This window comes from Oxyura jamaicensis, chromosome 1 (assembly GCF_011077185.1).
Source record: "Oxyura jamaicensis isolate SHBP4307 breed ruddy duck chromosome 1, BPBGC_Ojam_1.0, whole genome shotgun sequence".
Classification (NCBI taxonomy): Eukaryota; Metazoa; Chordata; class Aves; order Anseriformes; family Anatidae; genus Oxyura; species Oxyura jamaicensis.
The window spans coordinates 99709030-99732252 of NC_048893.1; the positions used below are offsets into that span (position 1 = coordinate 99709030).

Here is a 23223-nt window from a genome sequence, read left to right on the forward strand (position 1 = left end):
ATGTTGCAGGAAGGCATTCAAAGGTCCTTGTTTAGATATTAATGCCTTCAGAATTTAAATCCTTTTTTGGAAAGTAAAAAGTTGTTAATTAGATTTCAGAGTTTAGCAGTAAAACATATTCACGAGCAGAAGAGGTAGGCAGCTTTTGTGCTGAGCTATTGGTTGAAACTAGGAAAAGAATTGGAAAAGAAGATCATCAGACCTTCTTTATTTTTATTTATTTATTTATTTATTTTAAGGAGTGACCACTCAGAACTTGACCAGTTTGTTAAACCTATTCAAACTAACACTTCCTCTGCATGTAACTCCAGTACCCAAATTTTCTGCACTTAACCATTTCTTTCATGTAGAGATTATAAATATCTGAGAGTTCAAAAAAGTTTCAGCCCTTCTGGAAAATAGCAATGTTTTATTACAAATAATATAACTATCTCTGTACTATCTCTGTTGCTAGCACTGGAGTTAGTATAGCTAGCACTCCTCTCATACTCTCTAGTCTCTACTTGGCCAACTGCATCATTAATGCCAGCTCCCCATGCTGTCTCTTCCAGCACATAGGCACATAATCACATCCCATCTCCTACCAGTTTGTTTCTACAGGCATATTCAGCCTCTGATATATATATATATATATATATATATATATATATATATTTTTTTTTTTTTTTTGCTTGAACTAGGGTTAATGTATCACAAAATTAATTGAAAGCAATCTAAATTTCATTGTGACTGCCATTTCATAGAATAATCATATACTTAAAAATTTATACAGAAGCTAAAGACTGCCTATTACCTTGATCTCGTATGTAATTATTTGCCTGAATATTGGGATTGTTTGATTTCTCTGGTGTAGAATTATACGGTCTCACTACCTTTATATTAATTTCTACATGCTATAAGGGTGGCAAGCAGTCCTTGAAGACTTAAAATTTTTTATTCTAACAATAAAAACTGAAATACACTGGGCTTAAATTGAAGGTATTTAGCTTGCATCAGCTGAACTACAAAATGTATTCTACGAATCTGGAAGGTATTCATAAATAGTAATAGTCATAACATACTTTATGAGTTTTTAGTATGCAGAACAAAGCACTGTTTAGTAATTATGTACCGACTTGAATCCCTAGATCTCAAAAGTACTTTATTAGTATAAATTAATGACAATTTCTGTCTCTTTACTCTTTTTGAGATAGATAATTACTACTACTGCTTTTGGGAATTAGATACTTGAATATTGTAGCTTGCCCAATGTCAGACAGAGGCAACTCTGTAATATTTGCTTCTTAATACTGGAGTACTGATAAATTATAGAGGAACACTAGATCAGCATTTGCATTCACTTCTGTGAGAAAAATTAATAAATGTGTTATTTAAAGATGTAGGCGTTATGTTGTACAGTATGTTGTGATCTCATGGGTACATGTATCCTTTGAGGAAAGGCTGAGAGAACAGCTCTTGCTTAGCTTGGAGGAGAGATGGCTTCAGTGTTGGACGTAACAGCAGCCCTGGTACCTACAGGGAGGTTGTCAGTACGATGGAGCCAGGCTGTGTTGGGAGGAAAAGAGGCAAGGGATGTAAGTTGAAACAAGGGAGATTGATACTGGATAGAAGAAGAAATTTCTTCACAGGGTGGACGGTCAGGAGAGGAGAAGATTGCCCAGATTGTTTGTTCATTCTCAGTCCTTAGAAATTTTCAAAACCTGAGTGGATCAAGCCCTGTCTCACCCCATAGCTGACCCTGCTTGAGCAGGAGGTGGGACTGGAGACCTCCTGATACGGCTTCCAACCTGAATTATCCTATGATCCTCCAGTACAACATCTATCAAATAAAATAGTTGCTCCACTAACATCTGGTAACTATACTTGTCTGTAGTTTGAGTCCTAAAACTGCAAATTCCTACTCCTGAGATTGGATTTAATGATACCAATAGTCCCAGTGAGGATGATAAGATTGCTGGCAAGAATAAAGCATTAGAATATAAAGTCGCTAGTCTGGAAACCACTTTTCTTTTGTTTTTTTTTTGTTCAGTGACTGGACACGTCTTCTATGATAAATCTCACATGTCAAGGAAATTATTTGAAAGGCAAAAATATTATTCCTTTGGTATTTGTGGTTTCACATGCTACCTTCCTGTCTTTACAAACAGGTTATTCCCTCTAGTTACCATGTGAAAAGCCATGATAAACACATGGAAAATTAATTTACTTAATAATTGAGTGTAAGTGCTGTCAACTAAAATGTGCCCTAATGGAGTAAAAACTATTTCTCAGTTTTAAGAACCTTAGCTATTAATAGTATGTAGATAAAAATAAGAAAGTGGTCTTTGTTGCAGCTATTGCTTTTATTGTTGTTCTTTTAAACCACATGATTTCCCTCTGACAGAACTGTTTAAATTTTTGTATGAAACTTCACCCTTTGCCCTTAACACAAGTTTGCAACCAACGTGATGCCCTGTTTCTACAGGGATTTATTTTCATGTATCAGTATCCCCTCTGTTTTCACAGGTGGGCAAAAAAATATATTTGCTCAACAGGACTATTTTTGACATACAATAACAAAACCATCTGGTTAAAAGAAAAGTGGAAATTCAGCACTTGCAAGTTAATTTAATTTGTAGAAATCTAATTGAGCAACCAAGACAGATTTCCATCTTGAAAATTTCAAGTGAGCTTTCAGTAGAAGGCTCAGGCAGCTTTGCATTGCTACCAGGAAGGCTTATCTTTTCTCTTTTTGGCATTTATTAAGTAGTGGGAAATTGGTAATTTAGAGTGCAATCCTCTGTACAAGAATTGCATTCCATTATGTCTCTTATCAGACTCCTTCATGTAGAATGAGTTGTGTTTTATGGAGAAGCATTTCTAATTTTAAAGCAGGTCAAACTGTAATTGTAAATTTAGCAGAGAGCTTTTCAGTTTTAAAGGAGTGGCTTTTATGTAATCTAAACATACACGATCAAGAGTCACTAGGAGCTCAGGCTTGGGGACAAGCATTTTTCTCTTTTGTGTAATTTATTGGCTACTCCTCTTAAAAGTCACAGATTTGCCAGGATAATATGAGCAGAATAATACACACTATTTTTCTCTTGGAGAAATACTGAACCTACACATTTAAAGAAGGCTAACATACATTCAAAATACTTCCCTAAAATTGAAAATCAAAACTTTGAAAACTGTGCACTTTGCTTTCCTCTGTTTGGGATTGTTTCCTTAAAAATTTCTCTAGTAACATAAAAACAGAGTTCTCTATATGACCAGGTTTTTACACTTCCAGTTGCAGCTTCTTGGCACAATCCAAATTCAAGTATCATATTCTCCTTCTGGTTCATTTTCTTAATACACCTGGAGTCCCCTGTTTATGTGAACTGTAAGCCAGTATTTTTCATGCCTAATGAATTTTGGCAGACTGGATATTATTAGTTTCCTCCATGTGTTCTATCAGAGGATGGTGTATAGCAGGTGCTTACACACTCAGTATAAAAGGCTACCCTGCTGAATAACAGTTGTTTTATTCTCAGCTTAAAGCTTGAACGGCTTGGTGTTTGTAAAATGTATTAGGAAAAGTATATATATTTGGATTTATACTGTAATTATTTTATACTAACTACTTTTTTTTTTTTTTTTTTCCTAGAATCTATATACGATTAAGCAATGCACAATTTTTACATTTTTATTTTGAATCTGTTCTTTCAATTAGTGATGTATTGTTGGAATGCTTTCTAGCATGTCTTTCTTTTATGAGTGAAATTAACCTGCCAGGATTCATCAGGTCATTTCCAAACTTACAGTAATGTTCACCTATGTTTGAAGGACAATGTGCTATTAGATAATTTACCACTTAAATTTCTGTTGAGAAATTTTTGTTGAGAATGTTTTGCATTCTAGAAATAGAATGTAGATCTCTGCCTTTGTGTATTTTACTGAAATTGAGATTTTTGGGGGGAAGAAAAGGATTAAGAATCTTTTTAAATATAATTTTAATTGTGGATTAATTTGTATTTGCAATCTATCGAGATCGTTATGACCTCGATACAGCAATTCGATACTGAAAAAAATAAAAATAAAAAAATGGTGTGGGGGCTAAATTCCTCAGCATATTACTAAAGGTTGAGTAAACTGCCTTTGCAATAGCTATTAGCCTCAGAGAAGTATTTTCTATTAGTAGATGTTTGTGTGCTTTAGAAAGGGTGTATGTCACTGTTCTATTTCAGTAGTGTTGCAAATTGATATTTACTGGAGATTTCAAGTTCATTTTACTATGGAAAGCTCTTCATGCAGAGAAAAAATAATATGGAGAAAAAAAAAAAAAAAGGTTCTACCTACGGCTCCACAGCAACAGTTGGCTTGGAATAGAACCCAAGTTGCACGACCATCATTTTAGTCTGTTACTTGTTTTAGTCTATAACCTACTTCCAGCATGATAGAGTTCTGCTTAAAAATACAAAATATGTGGTTCAACATTTTTAAGCTGTGTTTCATATATCAGAATATATATGTGATATATATGTGTTTTCTAAGGTCGTTACCAAGGATCCTTTTTTTTTTTTTTTTTTAAATTTTGCTTTACTCTTTACTTTGTTTCATGTCTATTCAATTTTATTTATTCCATGTTTTCTTTTTGTTTTGTTTTTGTTTTTAGTTGTGTCTGGTAAGTTGAAATTTTATTGGCCATCTTCTAATCATCGTATTACTGTGACGAGAACATCTCCCCTTTCCATCCATCCCCTTCCATGTCCTTCAGCCAGTCAGCTCCCATCTTTTACTTGTTATTGACAAGACACATCGCACAGAATAAATTCTGCATGAAGTATGGGTAACTTAATGACAAAGAGAAAGGTAATGGGTTGCTAACTGTTTTTGCATAATGTAATGAGTCAAATCCTGATGTTTTCTATCTTCAGTGACTGCATTAGTTGAAATTGTGTTCTATAAAAGAAAATAATTTTTGTTTTAAAGGTCTCAAGTATAGATTTTTTTCCTTAAGTGGATTATTAGTTCTTCTTCTTTTATGGTATAGTCATCACATACCACTTGTCTGAATGATCCAAGGTGTGAAAGCAAACTGAAGTTTATAGGAAATAATGGTGAAAATGCTTCCAGTGTAGTAAAAACACAGAAGACTATTTAATAACAAAGTTTCTCTTAACCCAATTTTAGTTCTTCTGACACTGAAGCTATTGAGATTTTCATTATTTACTTTAATAGGAGTAAATTTAGAATAATACAAATATGCATGATATACACATGTATTTTGACTAACATACATGTGAAATGCATATTTAGAATAATACATAGAAGCATATACCTATCTGTATTTTGTAAATTCTACCATGGTTACCTGGGAGACTACATTTCCTGACACTTTTTTGCATTCAGTTGTCCATGAAAATCATGTTCAGGTATTAGAATCACAAGCATTCAGCTATTTCTCCAGTAGTCACAACTGTTTTATACTGATATAACTGTATCCATTCTCAAGTTCAATGAAATCTTTAACCTAATAATTCATATTCAGTAGCACAGAATTGAGAAACCCTTGGTAACATTCTGTGTGGTATTGTGTCACAAACTAGTGCAGAACCAGCCAAGCCTTCAGTTCAACTGTATGCTAAATTTATTCTTGTTAGAATTCCAACAACATAATGAAGGTGCTTCACTCTCATCTCCATTTTCCCAATCATACCTTACAACCCAGTGGTAAACCCCCAACAGCATCACCTTCCATTCTAAATTAAACATGTTATCATGTCAAAATCTTCCCACATCCTCTTCCAAGCTGTTGATTGAATGTTTCAGAACTAACTGTTTTTAAGTCTGCTAATTGCTGTAGGTGAACTGCACTCTAACTTCGTGTAGTTCCTTATCTAAGAAAATTCTAGGAAAGGTAGCATGTGCATCCAAATGTAAATAATGATATGTTGTGCTTTAAAAATTGCCCCAAAGCAGGAGGGTGAGAGGAAGAGTATATTCTACTATGAGTTCAGTAGGGAGCTGAGACACAGGCAAAGAGGAGCAGAAAACTGAAAGTGTTGGCCCACATGAAAACTGAAAGTATTTTTTTTTAGAAAGGACTTTTACTGTTTCTTAATTCATTTTATATAAAGTCACAGTTACATGATTTCTACTAAGCACATTGAGCATTATCTTTGAATGACACAAGACCCTTTTTAAAGAAAAGCTTTTAAATACAGAAATGTTTTAATGAAAAAAAAAAAGATACAAGTTATTAAAGTCAGATTCAAAACATCCTCTCTATTCTCAACCCAAACAAGAGGGAGAGAATAATTAGTGTTGGACAGATGATAAGAAGGAATTGGAAATGAATAAACACTAAGTAAATGGACTTTAATTTAATGCACATTTTTTCAAGGAGTGAGAGTGAACAGGCTCAAAAAAGCTAGATTTGTTGTTCTGTGCTCTCCCCAACAACGTATCTAATGCTGTCAACTATCCTGATTTCTTTTTAATGTGACTGACATAATTTTTTGACATTCTATGTACTACTGGATGGAGTGGTTGTTGAAGTCTGTATAAATCAAACAGTTTGGACAATGCTGGCAGTATTTATAATGTTAGGCTGAGCAGATGTTTCAAATTTGCCCTCATTTGCATATATATTTTGTTTGAACATGCCCTTGTCTACTTAAATGAGGAAGACATTCAGCTATGCTGTTGCTTTAAATTCATTCCTCTTCAGTAACTGGATTGAAGATTTTAAATCATTCAGTGGTATTTCTGGGGGTTTTGAGTTAAACCTAAAAAATTGAGAGACCCCAACTACTTCAAAAGTCTCTTTTATAAGCAATGAGAGGCTTTTTCTCTCAAATATTACTTCTGTGCAAGTAAACCTGAATTCATAGTTACTCAACAGGGTACAGCCTTTGACAAAGTGTGGCCTGTGGGCCACTTGTCACTCAAAGATTTCTACATGGTGACTTGCTACCTTTTTCCATGCTTAAAAATCAATCTTATAAATAAATAAATAAAAATCTATCAGATTTGTTCACAATGGTGTCTGTTGTTCTGCAACTTTCTTGTACAGCTGGTGACTAGTAAAATTAATGGATGCACAATAAGGATTTTATCTGAGAAGTCCAGAAACAGAACAGGTGATCTGAGTGCTGATGAAGCTGTGATTTGTTAGCTGATGACTCTTTGTGCTGCCTCTCCTTGTTAAAGACACCTAACTGCTCTGGTTTACACCATTTAAAGTCAGAACTTATATCATGCCTTTCAAATAGGTTAGCTTTGGTCTTCTGACAGCAGTGTAATTTTTTCATTTATTTTTTAACGGTATTTTCCTCTTTCAGAGCCTCCACAGTTTGTTGTAAAGCCTCGTGATCAGGTAGCTGCACTGGGAAGAACAGTGACTTTCCAGTGTGAAGCAACTGGAAACCCTCAGCCAGCCATCTTTTGGCGGAGAGAGGGAAGTCAGGTAAAACAGTCTTTCCGTCCATTCTTCTTAGCAGTTTCTTGAGGAGATATCAAATGAAAGAAAAATACCTTAATTCTTTTATTTAGGATGTGAAAAATAGCTCTTGTGCGAGGAGATGCTGGATATTTCTTCTCTAAGTCACATGCATTCAAGGAGATGTCAACTTTACTAGAAAGTATATCTATGTTTTGCTTAGTCTTGAGTTTTCTCCATGAATGTAAAAATAAATTTATGAAACAAGTGGAAACATTCCATGAAATGGAAATCTTTTTCTCCTGTTAGAGAGAAACATTTAAGAGATGAAAAAGTGACTGATGCTAAAGTTTTCTTTAATTCCCGAATACCCCCAAAATTTTCAGAAAGTTTCGCTTTGTTTTTGTGATGCAGATATTAGTTTGCCAGGTGTGTGTGTCTCTCTGGAGAACTAAATGATTTGCTATATTGATCTTCATCACTGTCTGGATAGGACACTAGCTTGGGACTAAGATCTACTTTTCCAGTCATTCAGTCGGCTCCAGGTCATACCTGAATAGGGCACTTTTTCTCCTAGCTTCCTTATTTGAATGGGAGGGGAAATTGTTTTCAGCTTCTTTGTAAAGAACCTTGAAAGCTAGTGGATAAAATGCAAAATAGCACAGCCAGAGAATCACAATTTTCTTTCAGGGTCATCTTTTGAAGAGATGTGACACAAAGTGTTTTGTGTTGAATATGTCTGTCTAAATGTTTAATTGCAACTAGAGTAGTGGCCAAATTCAGATGATAATATCTTATTGTAAAAGTATATATGTAGATTATATTTACATTTTTGTATGACCTGGATTTTTTTGCTAACACTTGTTTAGTATATATTTTTTCTTGCTTTTTTTTTACTACACTTTTAATGAATGAAGGTCAGTGAGTAGGATTTGCTAATACTAAAGCAGCAGAACTTGTGTCTCATTCCCTCAGATGCATCTTGGAAATTCAAAATAAAATTAGGTAAGATAGAAGGATGAAAAATAGCTTCTCTAAACTTTGGGTATTCTCTGTTATAAATTGCTCAGCCAAAGGTAGAAATTTGAAACCAGTATGTGGTGTAACAGACTGTACTATTATAGCTGTCATTTGACTTTTGCCTATTGCTGGTAAAATACCATGTACTTTGTACCAAAACTGTCTAAGCAAAAACTGGTGTAGGACTGAATTATGTATTATAAAGCTCATTGCAGAACACAAATGCTATGATTACAGAGACCTAAACTGCATCTCTTTTTTAGAAAACTGTTCCATTCTTGGGAGTTTGAAAGTTAAAATACAAACAAGTAAATGAACGTTAGTATTTGAAATGGAATAAATAGAATGTCCTGGATGAAGGTCTAAAAAAAAGATGTTGAAGCAAATTAATCAAGCTCACCACAGCCTTGGGATATCTGTACATATCAGATCTTTGCTACTGCTTCTTACAGTTTGTATAAAGCCCAGCATTGACTACTGAGGGTATTAGAGCAACCCCAAAAGACTTGCACAATTTTATGTGCATATCTGCACCTATTTTATTACAATAATAATAATCCTATAAAACTATTGACATTGTGGTATAGACATGCTTAAGATACGAGGGGCAGAACGTTTCATATATAATGTGGAAAGATGAATTTGTTTAGATATATTTAAGTGATTAGTATTGATATTTGAATGTATTTAACACTTCTTTTTCACTTTCTTTCCTACACATTCTTTCTTTCCTAGAACCTTCTTTTTTCATACCAGCCCCCTCAGTCATCCAGCCGATTTTCAGTTTCCCAGACAGGTGACCTCACCATCACCAATGTCCAGAGGTCGGATGTTGGGTACTATATCTGCCAGACATTAAATGTTGCAGGAAGTATTATAACAAAAGCCTACTTGGAAGTTACCGATGGTAATGATGCATTTATTTTATTTTTCCCAAGTTTTTATTTTTATTTGCATACATCGGGGAAGGATATGAAAATATTTGGATCTGCTTTACATAAGGTCATATTGCGTGCATTGTTTCTTTGAACCTAAAAATCCTCTTTGGGTCTTCTATCACTTAACATTTTGTTTTGAATCAACATCTGGTATTTGATAAGTTTACTTCTGTTTATGGATTTTTGTCAGTTCTGTTAATTTATCTGGCTTAGATAGATAGATAGATAGATAGATAGATAGATAGATAGATAGATAGATAGATTTTAGCTTTCACCCATTACATTTAACTTACTTTCAGACTGCTTGTTGCCTAATTATTTATCCCTAGTACTGTGTGCCTGTTTGCTAATCTCCATTTATCTGCTTTTTTCCCTGTTTTTTTTAGTATTGCCGTATAGCAAAGAAAAAACCTTTATCTGTATGGAAGTCAGTAGAATAGTATGCAAATGTATATTATCATACATTTCCTTTTAGGAGCACTTGCGTCAAATTTTAAGATGAAAAAGCTACAGGGAACATGGCAGCAAGCAGTAATATGGTGTTATGTCAGTTTGCAGATTGTCAGAAATTCTTAATATTTTTTGTAGGAAAGACAGGAAGGAAAAAAATATTTGTGTAGGTAAAATAATAATCTTAGCCCTTAATGAAAAAGGAGTCTGTGGAGAGGTTTTGAGGTGAAGGAAGCTGTTGCCAGAGAAGAGATTATATAAGCGAGGCCTCTGCTCTATAGAAAGCGTAGAAATAGTTCAGTACTAGAAACATACAGTGAAACTGGAGAATAAAATTTTCTATTTATACACATTGGATTGAAACTGTTTGGAGGAATAGGACAGCATTATTTCTGATTTCTCAAAAGTGGCAGACCATGTTTCTTAAGCCACTTTCATTCCTTTTCCACTGTGGAGAAGATCATGGCAAGGTGAAAAAGGAATTTTAATAAGAAAATTAAGCTAAAGACCTGAAGAGTTTTTTTTCTTAATAACCTAAGCCATCTGAACTTGGAAAAACTCAAGTTAATTTAAACATATTTGCTTTACGATGACCATATGTTCTGGATTGATCTAATGGATAATTATTTTGTATGATGTCTCGGAACATTTATTATTTTTTTTCACTTCTATTAAAATAAAGACAGGCTGTGTAGAATCCTCATATTCCTAAAAGTAATAGAAATTCTGCAACCAGCTTCAGTGGCACTTAGGTTTACCATGGATTTCAGTGGAATTAGACTTAAGCTGTAGAGCACAGATCAGTCAGCAAGGTGATTACTGGGAGCATTAGGTGGGGCACAGTATTATTTCACATAATACTGTGAAATTATGCAGTTCAATACTGAATAGCAATATATCCTATTTCTGGTGTGCTTAATTTTGATACATTTTTGACTTTTGGCATATCAACATGCTACTGTAACTGATTATTAGTAAACAGTTTGTAAATGCTTAGCATTAAATAGTATTAAGTAATGATAAAGCAAAGCATAACTATCAAGTCCAAACAGAAGATGTTGCTCAGAAAATTATTTGGGAAATTATGTCCAAACTTTATTGTAGAGCCTCATACCAATGACAGTTGCAAGCTTCTTTAGAAGCCTCTCAAAGTTAAATACAAACTATATGTGAGCTTAGTTTGGCTGGCTCTGATGAGAAAGATACTAATGGCCTAACAGTGCTATGCAGTGCATTACAACAGGTTGGGACAAGAAGCATAGGCTAAATTAAGCAATTGAAAACATTGAGTGTCATTTGAACATGCAAAAGAAGTTACAGGAGCTGGAATTTAGCCAAAAAAAAAAAAAAAAAAAAAAAGGCAGTGTTAACACCCTGTCTATTGTTACAAAAAGCAATCCAAAACTATGTGATGATCCCAAACTAACAGAACTTCAGGTTTATATTGCAGCTACCAGACCAGATTTTAACTGCTAAACAGAGTTACGTCATTTAAAGTTGTGGCTATTTCCAGATTACTAGTCCATGTCATGTTAGGTGATAGAGGTAGGAGGGGGTCACAGAAAAACACAACTAGATAGTTTTTACCTGTTTTCTTGATTATCCATTGGATAATAGTAAAAATGTGTAGAAAATCATTCTTTTTTCTATGAATACTGAGATTGCTTTATACCTTTCTATGCATAGTTAGTAAATAACTCAATACCATTTCATTTTCATTGTGTGCAAAATGCATTAGAACTGATGCAAACACACTATGGGATTATCCTTGTGACTTTGAACTACTATTGACAGATTAATTTGTCAGAAACTACTGGAAAATGTAGCTGAAAAGTTCTGAAATGGTGCTATTCATTAGCATTGTGTTTAGCCTACTCGTAAGCATCTCCCAGTTAGGAAACAGCACAAAGATAAAATGATGATTTTCAGCATTTTGAATATATTTTATATATATATATTATATATATATATATATATATATATACACACAATATATACACACATATTTACCAGGTTTTTCCACGCTTGCCTACTTCCTTCTTCTCTGTCTTTGAATATAGGAAGTATCAGTTCTGTTTTACAGGCCTTCTACATGGTAAAAGATGAACAAGGTGAAAACTGTGCCTTTGCAAAGAATTTGCAAAGTCCTTTATCATTTTATAATTTATCATTTTATCACTTTATAAAGACATTGGAATTAGAGGATGTCTACCAGATACTGATATGTAATATATAATGCTTATTTCCTTTCTGAAATTAATGTATTGTATCTTGTTTTAAAATTCTGTAGTTGTGCATCATTATGATGCACCCTGCCCTGAATAATGCATGCCTCTGACTTTAATTACTTGTTTAATTATCTTTACTTTGTTTCAAAGCCTCAAGCAACTGCTGTTGCTTAGATGATTAGAAAATTGCTTCCAGTTGCAGAAATCTATTTCCTGTTGTTTCTTCTGGCAGTGATTGCAGACCGGCCTCCTCCTGTCATTCGACAGGGTCCTGTGAATCAGACTGTAGCTGTAGATGGTACTTTAGTACTAAACTGTGTGGCTACAGGCACTTTAATGGCCACTATCCTCTGGAAAAAGGATGGGATCTTGATCTCTACTCAGGACTCTCGCATCAAGCAGTTGGAAACAGGAGCACTGCAGATCAGATATGCTAAGGTAGCTTGCACTAACAAACAGTTTTTTTTTGTTGTTATTGTTCTCGTTGTTTTTTGTGCTGGGTCTTTGCTGTTGTTTGTTTCACTTTTTTTTCCTCAGAGCTCTTTTGATCTAGGCAATTCTACATTTAGAATGAATGGAATGATAAATAATTGTATTAAATTATTTGATATGTCATGTTTAAGATAGTTCATTCTTTAAGCTTTACACCTTGGCTTCTATAGCCCAGAGAACATTACTTCAGATGCAAAAATGCTATTAAGAAGTATTAATGAGGGGGATTATCTGGTACTTTAAAAATGAAGGGGGGAGCAAAACTCATATTTCAGTAAAATGAATTTAAAATATTTGGGCTTCAACATTAATAGATAGAAATGATCTAATTATTTCATTTTTTTATATGTAAAGAAAACCCTTGTTCAGCGTGCTGCAGTAATAAGACTCATGTACACAGCTTTTTCAAAATACCTGTTAAACATATTTAATTGACAGTATTAGCATACCTTCAAATTGTTAAACACCTGAGAAGTACATGGCTTCCTTAGGGAATTGTAACAAGTTCCTGGTCAATATTGCCAGTCACACCTAGCAAAATGTACAGTGTTTTAAAATGTTGTTAAGTTCCAGTGCACTGACGATTCTCTGTTATATTTTCTGTGGTTTGAAATTTAGTAATTCTTAAAATTAGGCCAAATACATGACTTCACTGTATTCCCTAGACTTCCTGTGTTACCGATTACAAGTTACACTGGCTGAGACTTTCAGACTCTGATTTCTGAGTGCTTCCATTCATCTAATCTGCTGAGGCTGGGACCTCAGTAGATGTGGTGGTTTTACCCTGCTGGGCAGCTGAACTCCACTACAACTGCTCTCTCACTTCCCAATCCTTAAGACAATGGAAAGGGCTCAAGGGCTGAGATCAGGACAGGGAGATTGCTCACCAATTACTGTCATGGGCAAAACAGACTCAGTGTAGGGAGATTAATAAAATTCATTGCTTATCACTAGCATACTGGAACAGTGAGAAACTCAAAACAAACTAAAAACGCCTGCTCTTCCATCCACCCTATTCTACCTCCTCCCCACTGTGCAGTGCAGGGGAACAGGGAATGGGGGCTGCAGTCAGTCCCTGATGCTTCGTTTCCGCTGCTCCTTCTCGGTCACTCTCTGCCCCTGCTCCACGTGGGGTCCCTCCTATGGGATGCCGTCCTTTCCGAGCTGATCCTGCGGGGGCTGCCCACAGGCAGCAGCTCTTCAAGAACTGCTCCCACATGGCTCTGAGTGGTGGGAGACAGAAGGGTGTAGCTAACCTCTTCTCAGTGGTTTGTGGGGATAGGACAAGCGGCAACGGCTGCAAAATAGAACACAGGAAGTTCTGCACCGGCATGCGAAAGAACTTCTTCACAGTGAGGGTGACGGAGCACTGGAACAGGCTGCCTAGAGAAGTTGTGGAGTCTCCTTCTCTGGAGATATTCAAGGCCCGTCTGGACACCTACCTGGGCAGCCTGCTCTGAGGATCCTGTTTTGCAGGGGGGTTGGACCTGATGATCTTTCGAGGTCCCTTCCAACCCCTACAGTTCTGTGATTCCGTACGCGGGATCCATCCCCCAGGAGCAAACTGCTCCAGCACAGGTTCTCCATGGGCGGCAGCTTCCCCCAGACCCCCTGCTCCTGCGTGGGCTCCTGTCCACAGGCTGCAGCTCTGGCCCGGGGTCTGCTCCTGTGGGGACTCTCCATCGGCCGCAGCCTCCTCCAGGCCACATCTGCCTGCTCCCCCAGGGGCTCTTCCATGGGCTGCAGGGTGGAGATCCGTTCCACGTGGGACCCATGGTTTGCAGGGGGACAGCCTGCCCCATTGGGAGTCTCTGCACAGGAGTTTTCTCACTCATCTCTCACAGATAGTCTCTCAATAGTTTTTTTCTTTTTTAAACATGATCTCAGAGGCCCAACCAATGTCACTCCTTGGCTCAGCTCTGGCCAGTGGCGGGTCCCTTTTGGAGCCAGCTGGAGCTAGCTCTGATCTGACATGGGACAGCTGTTGGGATCTGCTCACTAAAGTCACCCCTGCAGTCTCCCCTTGACAACCTTGCCACATAAACCAAATAAGGTAGGGTACAATGTATTTGCAAAACAAACAAAAAACCTCTTTTGAAATGTGATTAAGTCACATATGGACAAGTAAGCCAGCATTCAGAAATGGATGAGAATAGCATATGGAGATCCTTTTTTTTGGATCTGCCTTAGAGTGAGACATTTACTAGTACAGAGAACCCAAGATGTATAAGGCTCCATGAAATATTTAAGCTTTGTTTGAAGGTTGACATTCTCTCTAATGCTGCAGTCCAGACAAATCCTAGGCATCATTTAGTTGGAAGGTTGCATGGGAGTCCTGTTATCAGAATTCCTTATCAATTTATTACTTATCAATTCCTTATCAATTTTTATTCCTTATCAATATTTATTCCTTATCAATTTATTACATACACTCTGCAGAGTAAGGAATAAATGCTGCAAGATTGGCCTTCAACTTTTCATTACAGAATGGGTAACATGAAGTTAGAATATGCAGCATTTTCACTTCTTTGAAGAAAGCTCAGAAACATAGCCATTAACTTCATGCCTTCTAATGTAAGAAGTTTCTGATTCAAAGTTTTTTGCAATCTAATACATTTATCCATATTCATGGGGAAACATGCAGAGATGTAATTACTTTTTTAGCCCACTGAGTGCCTGATTGTTTCAAATATTTATTCTTCTCTTTTCCTACTCAGCTGGGCGACACTGGTCGGTACACCTGCATTGCTTCAACCCCAAGTGGCGAAGCTACATGGAGTGCTTACATAGAAGTCCAAGGTAAATCAATTAGGTCTTCTCTGCATGGAGAAAATACATAAAAGAAAGTGAGAAATTGAATTGTAGTAGTAATGTGACTCTGTCATAAATTGCCAGGTCAGATGTGAACAGCATTTAGCTTACACCTTCTTCATGTCTATACTCAGCATTTTTCTCTCCTTTGTTAGAATTTGGAGTCCCAGTGCAGCCACCAAGACCCACTGACCCAAACTTGATTCCTAGTGCTCCATCAAAACCTGAGGTTACAGATGTCAGCAGAAATACAGTAACATTGTCATGGCAACCGAATTTGAATTCAGGTGCAACTCCAACCTCTTACATAATTGAGGCCTTCAGGTATACGAGTCTCATGTGATTGTGCTGTACTTATGCTTATATATAATATATTGTTAAAGAAGCATGTGGTAACCTGCTGTTGTATGTCTTTTATCCTTAGCCATGCATCTGGTAGCACCTGGCAAACTGTAGCTGAAAATGTGAAAACAGAGAGTTTTGCAGTTAAAGGGCTAAAACCTAATGCAATTTATCTATTCCTCGTGAGGGCAGCTAATGCGTATGGACTAAGTGACCCAAGCCAAATATCTGATCCAGTGAAAACTCAAGGTAAGCTTTAGATATTGAACATTTTAAGTGTCCAAAGTGACTGTCACAAGTTAACTGAGAAATATGACATGGAAAAATTTTACTAGCTTTCAACTGCCTATCTATACTGGCTATAGTATATACTACGTAGTAAAATGCATTGTTTACACTTGCATTTCCCTATAAGATAGACTCTAAAAGCTGCTTAGACTGCATATTGTGCTCCCCACGGGAACCCTAGCATCTCTTATCCAAAGATGGTTACATCCTGCAAAATAGCTCTTCTTAACAACAGAAATAATCTCTGATTTTTGAAGTTATAACACAAAACCCAAAATTCCATGGAAATGTTATTATGTCCAGTGAATCAAATGAGGCCTAGGAATGAGACAGAGGGAGAAACAGCATGCGATATGATTTGTCTTCTGCTGCATTAAGATAGAAATTTTAAATTTGAAGGAATTAGGTGTTATGGGCCAGTAAAGAACTTTTGGCAACGTATTAGAAGTATTTCAGTAGTGCTACTGTTGAAAGTGAAACAATAGGAAAAAAAGAGACAACATTTACAGACAGCCAAGTGTAAGACAGGGTTGTATTATAGCAAATTAAGGAGTCATCTGCTGACTCCAGCTATGGGCTTAATCCAGATATGTAAAATTTAAAATAACTGTGTTCACTATAAAAAATAAATGACACGTACAGTAGCTTACAGGAAATAATGCTTTGCAAAGTAGCAGCCTGCATTTTTCCTTTGATTATGTGCAAATAGAAAGAAAATGGATATATTCTTTTCCAAAGAAAAAGTGATAAAGATCATCTTCCTTTTTTTTTTTTTTTTTTTTTTTTTTTACTGGAGAATTTGACCCATGGGCTTATTAAGAGTGCCTGTGTTGTATGTTTGTTCCTTTGTTTGCAAAAGTAAGTACATGCTTATTTTTGGAAGGAATTTCCTTAAAGAAAACATAGCATTTTATGTTAGGAAGTTTTCATTTGTTCTGAAGGCAAGTTTTTCTCATCTCCCATGAGGAGTGAGCAGTTTCATATTTCTATCCTTTGCTATTATGCGTTTCTCCTGATGGGAAGGAATTTCCTTGGTTATACAGACAGCAGAGTTATGGCCACATAGAAAATAGGAATTACACGGGTACCTAGGTCTTCCCCAAAGGGCAACATGTGTTATTATGCAGGCAAGCAGCAACGTTCTATATGAGTCCATTTTTCATGCAATGTAGTTTCATTCGAAGAGATGAGATGTGTATCAAGGTTGAATGTCCCAAATGAACTGATCACTGACTTGACTGATAAACAGCAAATGAGGCAGAATATTCTGTTCACTCACAGAACGGAGTGGTTTATAATGGCACAAAAAAGTTTACCTGTCCTCTGAGATCTAGTAGAGCTGAAGAACTGATTTCATAAATAGTAAGAAGCATAATAAAGTGCCAAGTTCTTTAAAGCTGTTCCAGTCTTCTTCCAATAACATTTCCCTGTTGTGTAAGGTTAGCTTTATACAAGTTTTTGGTTTGAGCTAGTAAGTTCAAAAATTTCCCAGTTAACTTTGTTCCTAAGTATTTATTGTCTTGTCCAAAATTCATATGCAGATCAGGAAACTCACCTACCTTAACCTTTAGACTTGGCTAACATTGACAAAATAACAATATGCTTTAGTATTCTCACTCACAGTCCCTGTCTTGGAAGCTTCAGAACCTAATCAAGAATGGATGATATACACCATTCTACAGCACTGATGTGCAAAAGACTAATAATAGTCATATTGTTAATTACTCATCTTTTATGACTAGTAGCAAAAATATTACTAATTACTCAACTGACTTTCCTGTAATATTCTAAGCAGGATGAGATTTAGGCAACTCTCCAAAAAGAAATTTCTCTCTTTAATGCTCTCAAGGCATTAAAGGGAGGGAAATGGTCTGATAAAGTGACTGTTTGGCAGAACATATTGCATGTAGATACAGTGGTGAATCAGTGGTGTTTCTTTGGTTTGTGTGTGTTTGTGCTTATCACTATTCCTTGCTAAGAATCTGGATTTGTCACCTACTGACTGCATGCTACCCTCAATTCGCTTTATTAACCTTAGAGAAATCTCATCGTCTTGCAAGTGTTTGAGGCAACTGTATGACAAGACTGCAAAGTAGCAAAGGCTTTGTATTCCCAAATGGAAGAACTACATTTTTGTAAAGAAAGGTGTAAAAAGTTGGTAAACTGAGAATATGTCCACCATGGAAAAATTATGCTTTACATACATACATGCTTTACAAACAGCACTATCCAAACCTCAGCTTTCAAGATAGTCTACGCACCTGCAATGACATATTTGAGTAGTTGTAGATGGATATATATATATATATATATATATATATATATATACACACATGGTTTCATTGTACTGTCTCCTTGGCCCTTCTTGTGAGCAGACAGGTATGGAAATTACTAAGGTCTTCCGAGAACAGAACCCTTGAAGATTTTTCTGATCTTACGTAATTGCAAGAGGAGATCAGACAGAGAAAGTAGTAGGCTAGAGCAAAAGTTATGTAATGTATTACCCTGTATCTGGAATTCTATTTAAAAAAAATAAATAAAAAATCACTAAGTACTTTGCGTGAATTTCCCAGTCTGTGATTTTAACTGTTGTCAGCGTGGTATTTGCTAAAATGAAGTGATCAAAGGAAGACATGTGAAAGCAATATAGAAACTATGTTCTTCTGCTGTCCATAGTACATGTATATTTTAGACACCCTATTAGTGACTGCCCTATAGACTTTATATATGTCTAGGACAGTCATTCCAATTCAGTTGAATAAGCTTTTCAAGGGCTCTGCATGTAGCAAATATGTTTCCATTGTAATATTGCATATTTTGAGAGGAATTTATTGCTTCATGTGTATGAACAATCGTTTTAGCCTTAAATAGACCAAATGTCAGAAGAGCTAGACAACACTCATGTAGATTTTTCGTACGTTATTGGGAAGTACTTAGGATATGCTTCATTGATGAAAGCATCATATGTTTTCTGATACGTTTGTTTTTATTTACATATGCTTATTTTAACAATTATATATTGTGAGAATGGAATCTTAAATTATTACAGATGTTCCACCAACAAGTCAGGGTGTGGATCACAAGCAGGTCCAGAGAGAACTAGGTGATGTGGTACTACATCTGCACAACCCTACTATCCTTTCTTCCTCCTCAATTGAAGTTCATTGGACTGTAAGTAAAAATATACATTGTACTGTTTGAGTGCTGTGGAGTCATACTTTAAGAAGTGTGTAGTTTGTACACCTGAAATTGTTTTTGTTTAGATTGAGTGCTGCTTGGGCTTTGTATTCTTACTTCATTAAATTTTGTCCCATTTTCACTGTTGCTTGCCTCTGTAGAGAGTGCTGCTTATCACATGGTGAGAGTTTCCAAGTTCTCTGGAAACTAACAGACTGATCAAAACTTTCATAAGTCAACTCAGCTGAAGATTTTGCACTGGTTTCAGTAGGAAGTGTATGAGTCCCCTTATGAGATAGTATGGAAAATGCCCCATCTGTCAGACCCCAGTGGAGGGAAACACTACATAGTTCTCTTTGAAACTGTTGCCTCTGTCCTACATACATATTGGGAAACACATACAAACTAATAGAGCCTCATCTGAACGTATTCTTCTTTCCATGGTGCTATGAATACACACAGTACAGGGAGAAGATGCAAAAATAACAATTTTGAGATGTTCTGTTGGTGTTGATCTGACAGGAGGAAGCAGAAGTTTGTCATGTGGAGAATATAGTAGAAAAAATGGAAGAGTGAGGAAACAACATTGTAGAAGTCCTGAAGCAAGGGAAATGAGAACATACATGAAAACGATTCAAGTAGGCTTAGAAAAGTCTGGGGCCTCAGTGAAGGAAAGGTTAGAAATGTCTTGCTGTGGGAAACATTTGGCAACCAAAAGGTAGAAATGAAGACAGAACAATATGGGAAACTAGAAGTAACAAGTAATGAGAAACGGAAATCTAATTCAAAGAAGACCAGCTTTAAAACAGGATGCAGAGAGGAGAAAAAATGGGGGAAACTTATACTAATGCAGAAATAAATCAAATTGAGTAAGATTTGAGGTCTGTTGATGTCCTCCATCTGCACAAGTCAATATATTGGCAAGAAGAGCACAGGGTGTAATCCCCGTCATGCTGTGGCAGAACATTTTGAGCAAGAACAAAGGCATTTTGACTTTGTAGAAGAGTCCTAGCCCAACTGAGTGCTGGTCCATGACCAGGGCTCCTCAGTGCTGCAAGGTAGTATCAGCTGTGTAATTATGCTGTCACGTGCAGTAAGGCCACCTGCAGTAGGCAATCTCCTGTTTTAACTAATAACATTAAAACATCCTTGAGGTTCCTAGCACAATTTTGTTTGACCTTTACTTACAGGACAACCTTTTCCAGACAGCCAATTTTTGTTAGTTTCTTGGGTGGCCTGTGGCTTCTTTGCAATTTCAAAAGTAAGCATAACCTCAGTTTCAGCTAACACACACATTCGTTATGTGATTATTTAAAATGAAAGATGTTGTTTTCTTGGAGTAAAATAGCAAGCAAACAGTTTTATTATACCATTGTATGAGATTTTTGAAAAAAAAGGAAAAATCTGGTGCACCTTTTTAAAATTTTTGATTGTTGTTTCTAGACTTCCTTATTCATCAGAAATTGAAACTGGTAGTTAATGCTCCACAAAAGATCACTTCTGCAAAGTAACTTTTTGTTGCAGTTATAGCCAAACACATTAAATCCTGTCCTCATTTACGTTAAGGTCTATTTCTCCATACATGCAATATAAAATGGCCTCAGTCTCAAATCATTTGGGACCGCTGAATATCATTTTGATCTGCTTTACCAAGTCTCATTGTTATTACCATGCTGATTTTTGTGAGCCTCTTCAGAACACTCTGAAAACATCTCCTCTCCTCCAGCAGAGGAGCCTCCTGCTGAGTCAGTGATCGTGGAGGAAGTGCTTGGACAAATTTGTCCTTTGACAGCCTCCAGTCTCATCAGAACAATGTAGATAGTGCCAATTGGCTGCCCTTTTAAATTGGTGACTCCAGAAGGAAGCAGGCAGGAAGCAGTGCTCATTTCATGAATTTTGGGATGCTTCCACGCCTCAGGAGAGCTGGCAGACTTGCTGCTTGATCTGTGTTCATCAGCACGCACTGCGGAGCCATCGCTCCCCTGCCCTCGCCCACCTCCCTTGCCCCATTCTGCAGAGCAGATTAGGGTGGCCAGAATGTGTGCTGGGTTCCGTCAATTCTGGCAATACTCTCTGTGGATGTAAAGTGGTTCATTGCACAGAGCTAGGGTATATTATACAACTCTGCTATCCTCCTTGAATGCTTTCATAAATCTACCACAACTGGTGCAGTTCTACCAGCATCAAACAGATTAATGCACTTGTGAATCAGACCTGTAATTTGCTGTAACTCAAGGAGCCCATATCTCATTCAGCAGTGTTTTTTTGAATAAAATAAACGGATAGTTGAAGGACTAAATTCGCAGACAGCATCCACAGTTCCTGTTTATTAAACAAAGCGTTGTATGTTCTAAATGGGTGTCTTTCTGTTGTTTTGCCAGGTGGACCAACAATCCCAGTATATTCAAGGATATAAAATCTTGTACCGGCCTACACCAGCATCCTATGGAGAGTCAGAGTGGTTAATTTTTGAAGTGAGGACTCCAACCAAAAACAGTGTTATCATTCCAGAGCTGAAGAAAGGTGTAAACTATGAAATTAAGGCCCGCCCCTTTTTTAATGAGTTTCAAGGAGCAGATAGTGAAGTGAAATTTGCAAAAACCCTAGAAGAAGGCAAGTAGGAGCCAGACTGTCTTCATCTTTCCTTTTTGAAATAGTATCCTGGCCTGCTTTTCTCTGATATGTTCGTTATTTGATTTTGTTTGAAGTGTGTGCTGTTTGAAAAGAGCAATCTGCAGCAGAGGAGACTGTGTTGGACTGATCATTATGTGAATTGTTCGGTGACATCGAAGTAAATATTCAGAACCATGTGTGAGAGACAGAGAGAGAGGGATGTGCAACCCCCCCCCCTTCAACAGACAATGGGAAATGTTCTTTTTATCTTCACTGCAGTGTGCACTCCTCCCTGCTGAGTTCATGGTCTGGTCACAAGTGACTTCTGTCAGATTCAAGCACTTACTAATCACTATCTTGAGTAGATAGCAGACACCACAGAAATCATCAAAGTGCTATAGCTGAGGGAATGGAAACCACGTTCTTAGAAAGCTTTTATATCTGGATCAATCAGTAATACAAAATGAAAAGATGAATGAGGGCAACAGATATAGTGGGCTAAATTATGTATTTCCATCTCAAACACATGCTAAAATGCGAAGGTTCATATAGCTGTTCCCTTTGTTATAGCTTGTCTGGTATCTCAGGCATAATGAGTATGCAGGGTGGCTGGTGCATCAGAACAGGGATTTCAGTGCCTCTAGCAGGATGTAATACCTATTGCCTTCTCTCTTCCTACCTGGTATATAAGTACAGCGTAGCTCTGGTTTATTTCTGTGTGTGGTTAACTATGTTCATCCTAAGCATCAACTAAGCATCCAGTTTTTAGAAAGACTATTTAAAATTCAAAATATAAACCTGTTAATGGTAACAAATTCAGTCTTGATTTTAACAAGTTTTGTATTACTCATTTTTTATACACTAGAGCAACTAAGGTTTAACATTCTATTTAGGGTCAATTTACAGACTTTATTTTTCAAAACTGTTGAATCTGGATGAGGTGATTTGAGACCAATAAGGAATTCGGTGCTCAGGACTGTGTCATGTAATGAGTATCTGAGTTTGGAGAATCTGGTGGCTTGCGTGTCTTTTTCTGTCTTACAGAGAGACTGCAGCAGAAATTAGGAGCCTGGCTGTAGGTTCACATCACTTACCTTGTCATTTTCATTGATGATTGTAATAATAATTTTAGCTTGTGGGCAGAACTGACCTTAAGGAAGGTTGGAGAGTAAATGAATGTATTTGCGTAGCCCAGAAACCCGTTTTCCTTAATAATAATAATAATAATACTATCCCTCACTATTGCATTTGACTTATTCAATCCTTCTCTCCAAACGAACAGCGCCCAGTGCTCCACCTCAGAGTGTTTCAGTAACTAAAAATGATGGGAACGGGACTGCAATTGTGGTCACCTGGCAGCCACCCCCCGAGGATAACCAGAACGGAATGGTTCAAGAATATAAGGTAATACTCACATGCCTGTATCCCCTGGCAAAGTGTTGGCTGGGTTCTGACGGAT

General features: G+C 36.7%; 1 protein-coding gene across 1 annotated transcript in view; it reads left to right on the forward strand.

Moving 5' to 3' along the window:
- ROBO1 (roundabout guidance receptor 1) overlaps window positions 1-23223 on the forward strand; it is a 645922-nt gene that overhangs the window by 572312 nt on the left and 50387 nt on the right. Inside the window, exons 11-20 of the mRNA XM_035333114.1 lie at window positions 4637-4645; window positions 7308-7432; window positions 9161-9332; window positions 12274-12479; window positions 15251-15332; window positions 15500-15668; window positions 15769-15935; window positions 19024-19145; window positions 21533-21764; window positions 23047-23168. Of these exons, the coding sequence (XP_035189005.1) occupies window positions 4637-4645; window positions 7308-7432; window positions 9161-9332; window positions 12274-12479; window positions 15251-15332; window positions 15500-15668; window positions 15769-15935; window positions 19024-19145; window positions 21533-21764; window positions 23047-23168 (1406 nt within the window). The remainder of the gene's footprint in view (window positions 1-4636; window positions 4646-7307; window positions 7433-9160; window positions 9333-12273; window positions 12480-15250; window positions 15333-15499; window positions 15669-15768; window positions 15936-19023; window positions 19146-21532; window positions 21765-23046; window positions 23169-23223) is intronic.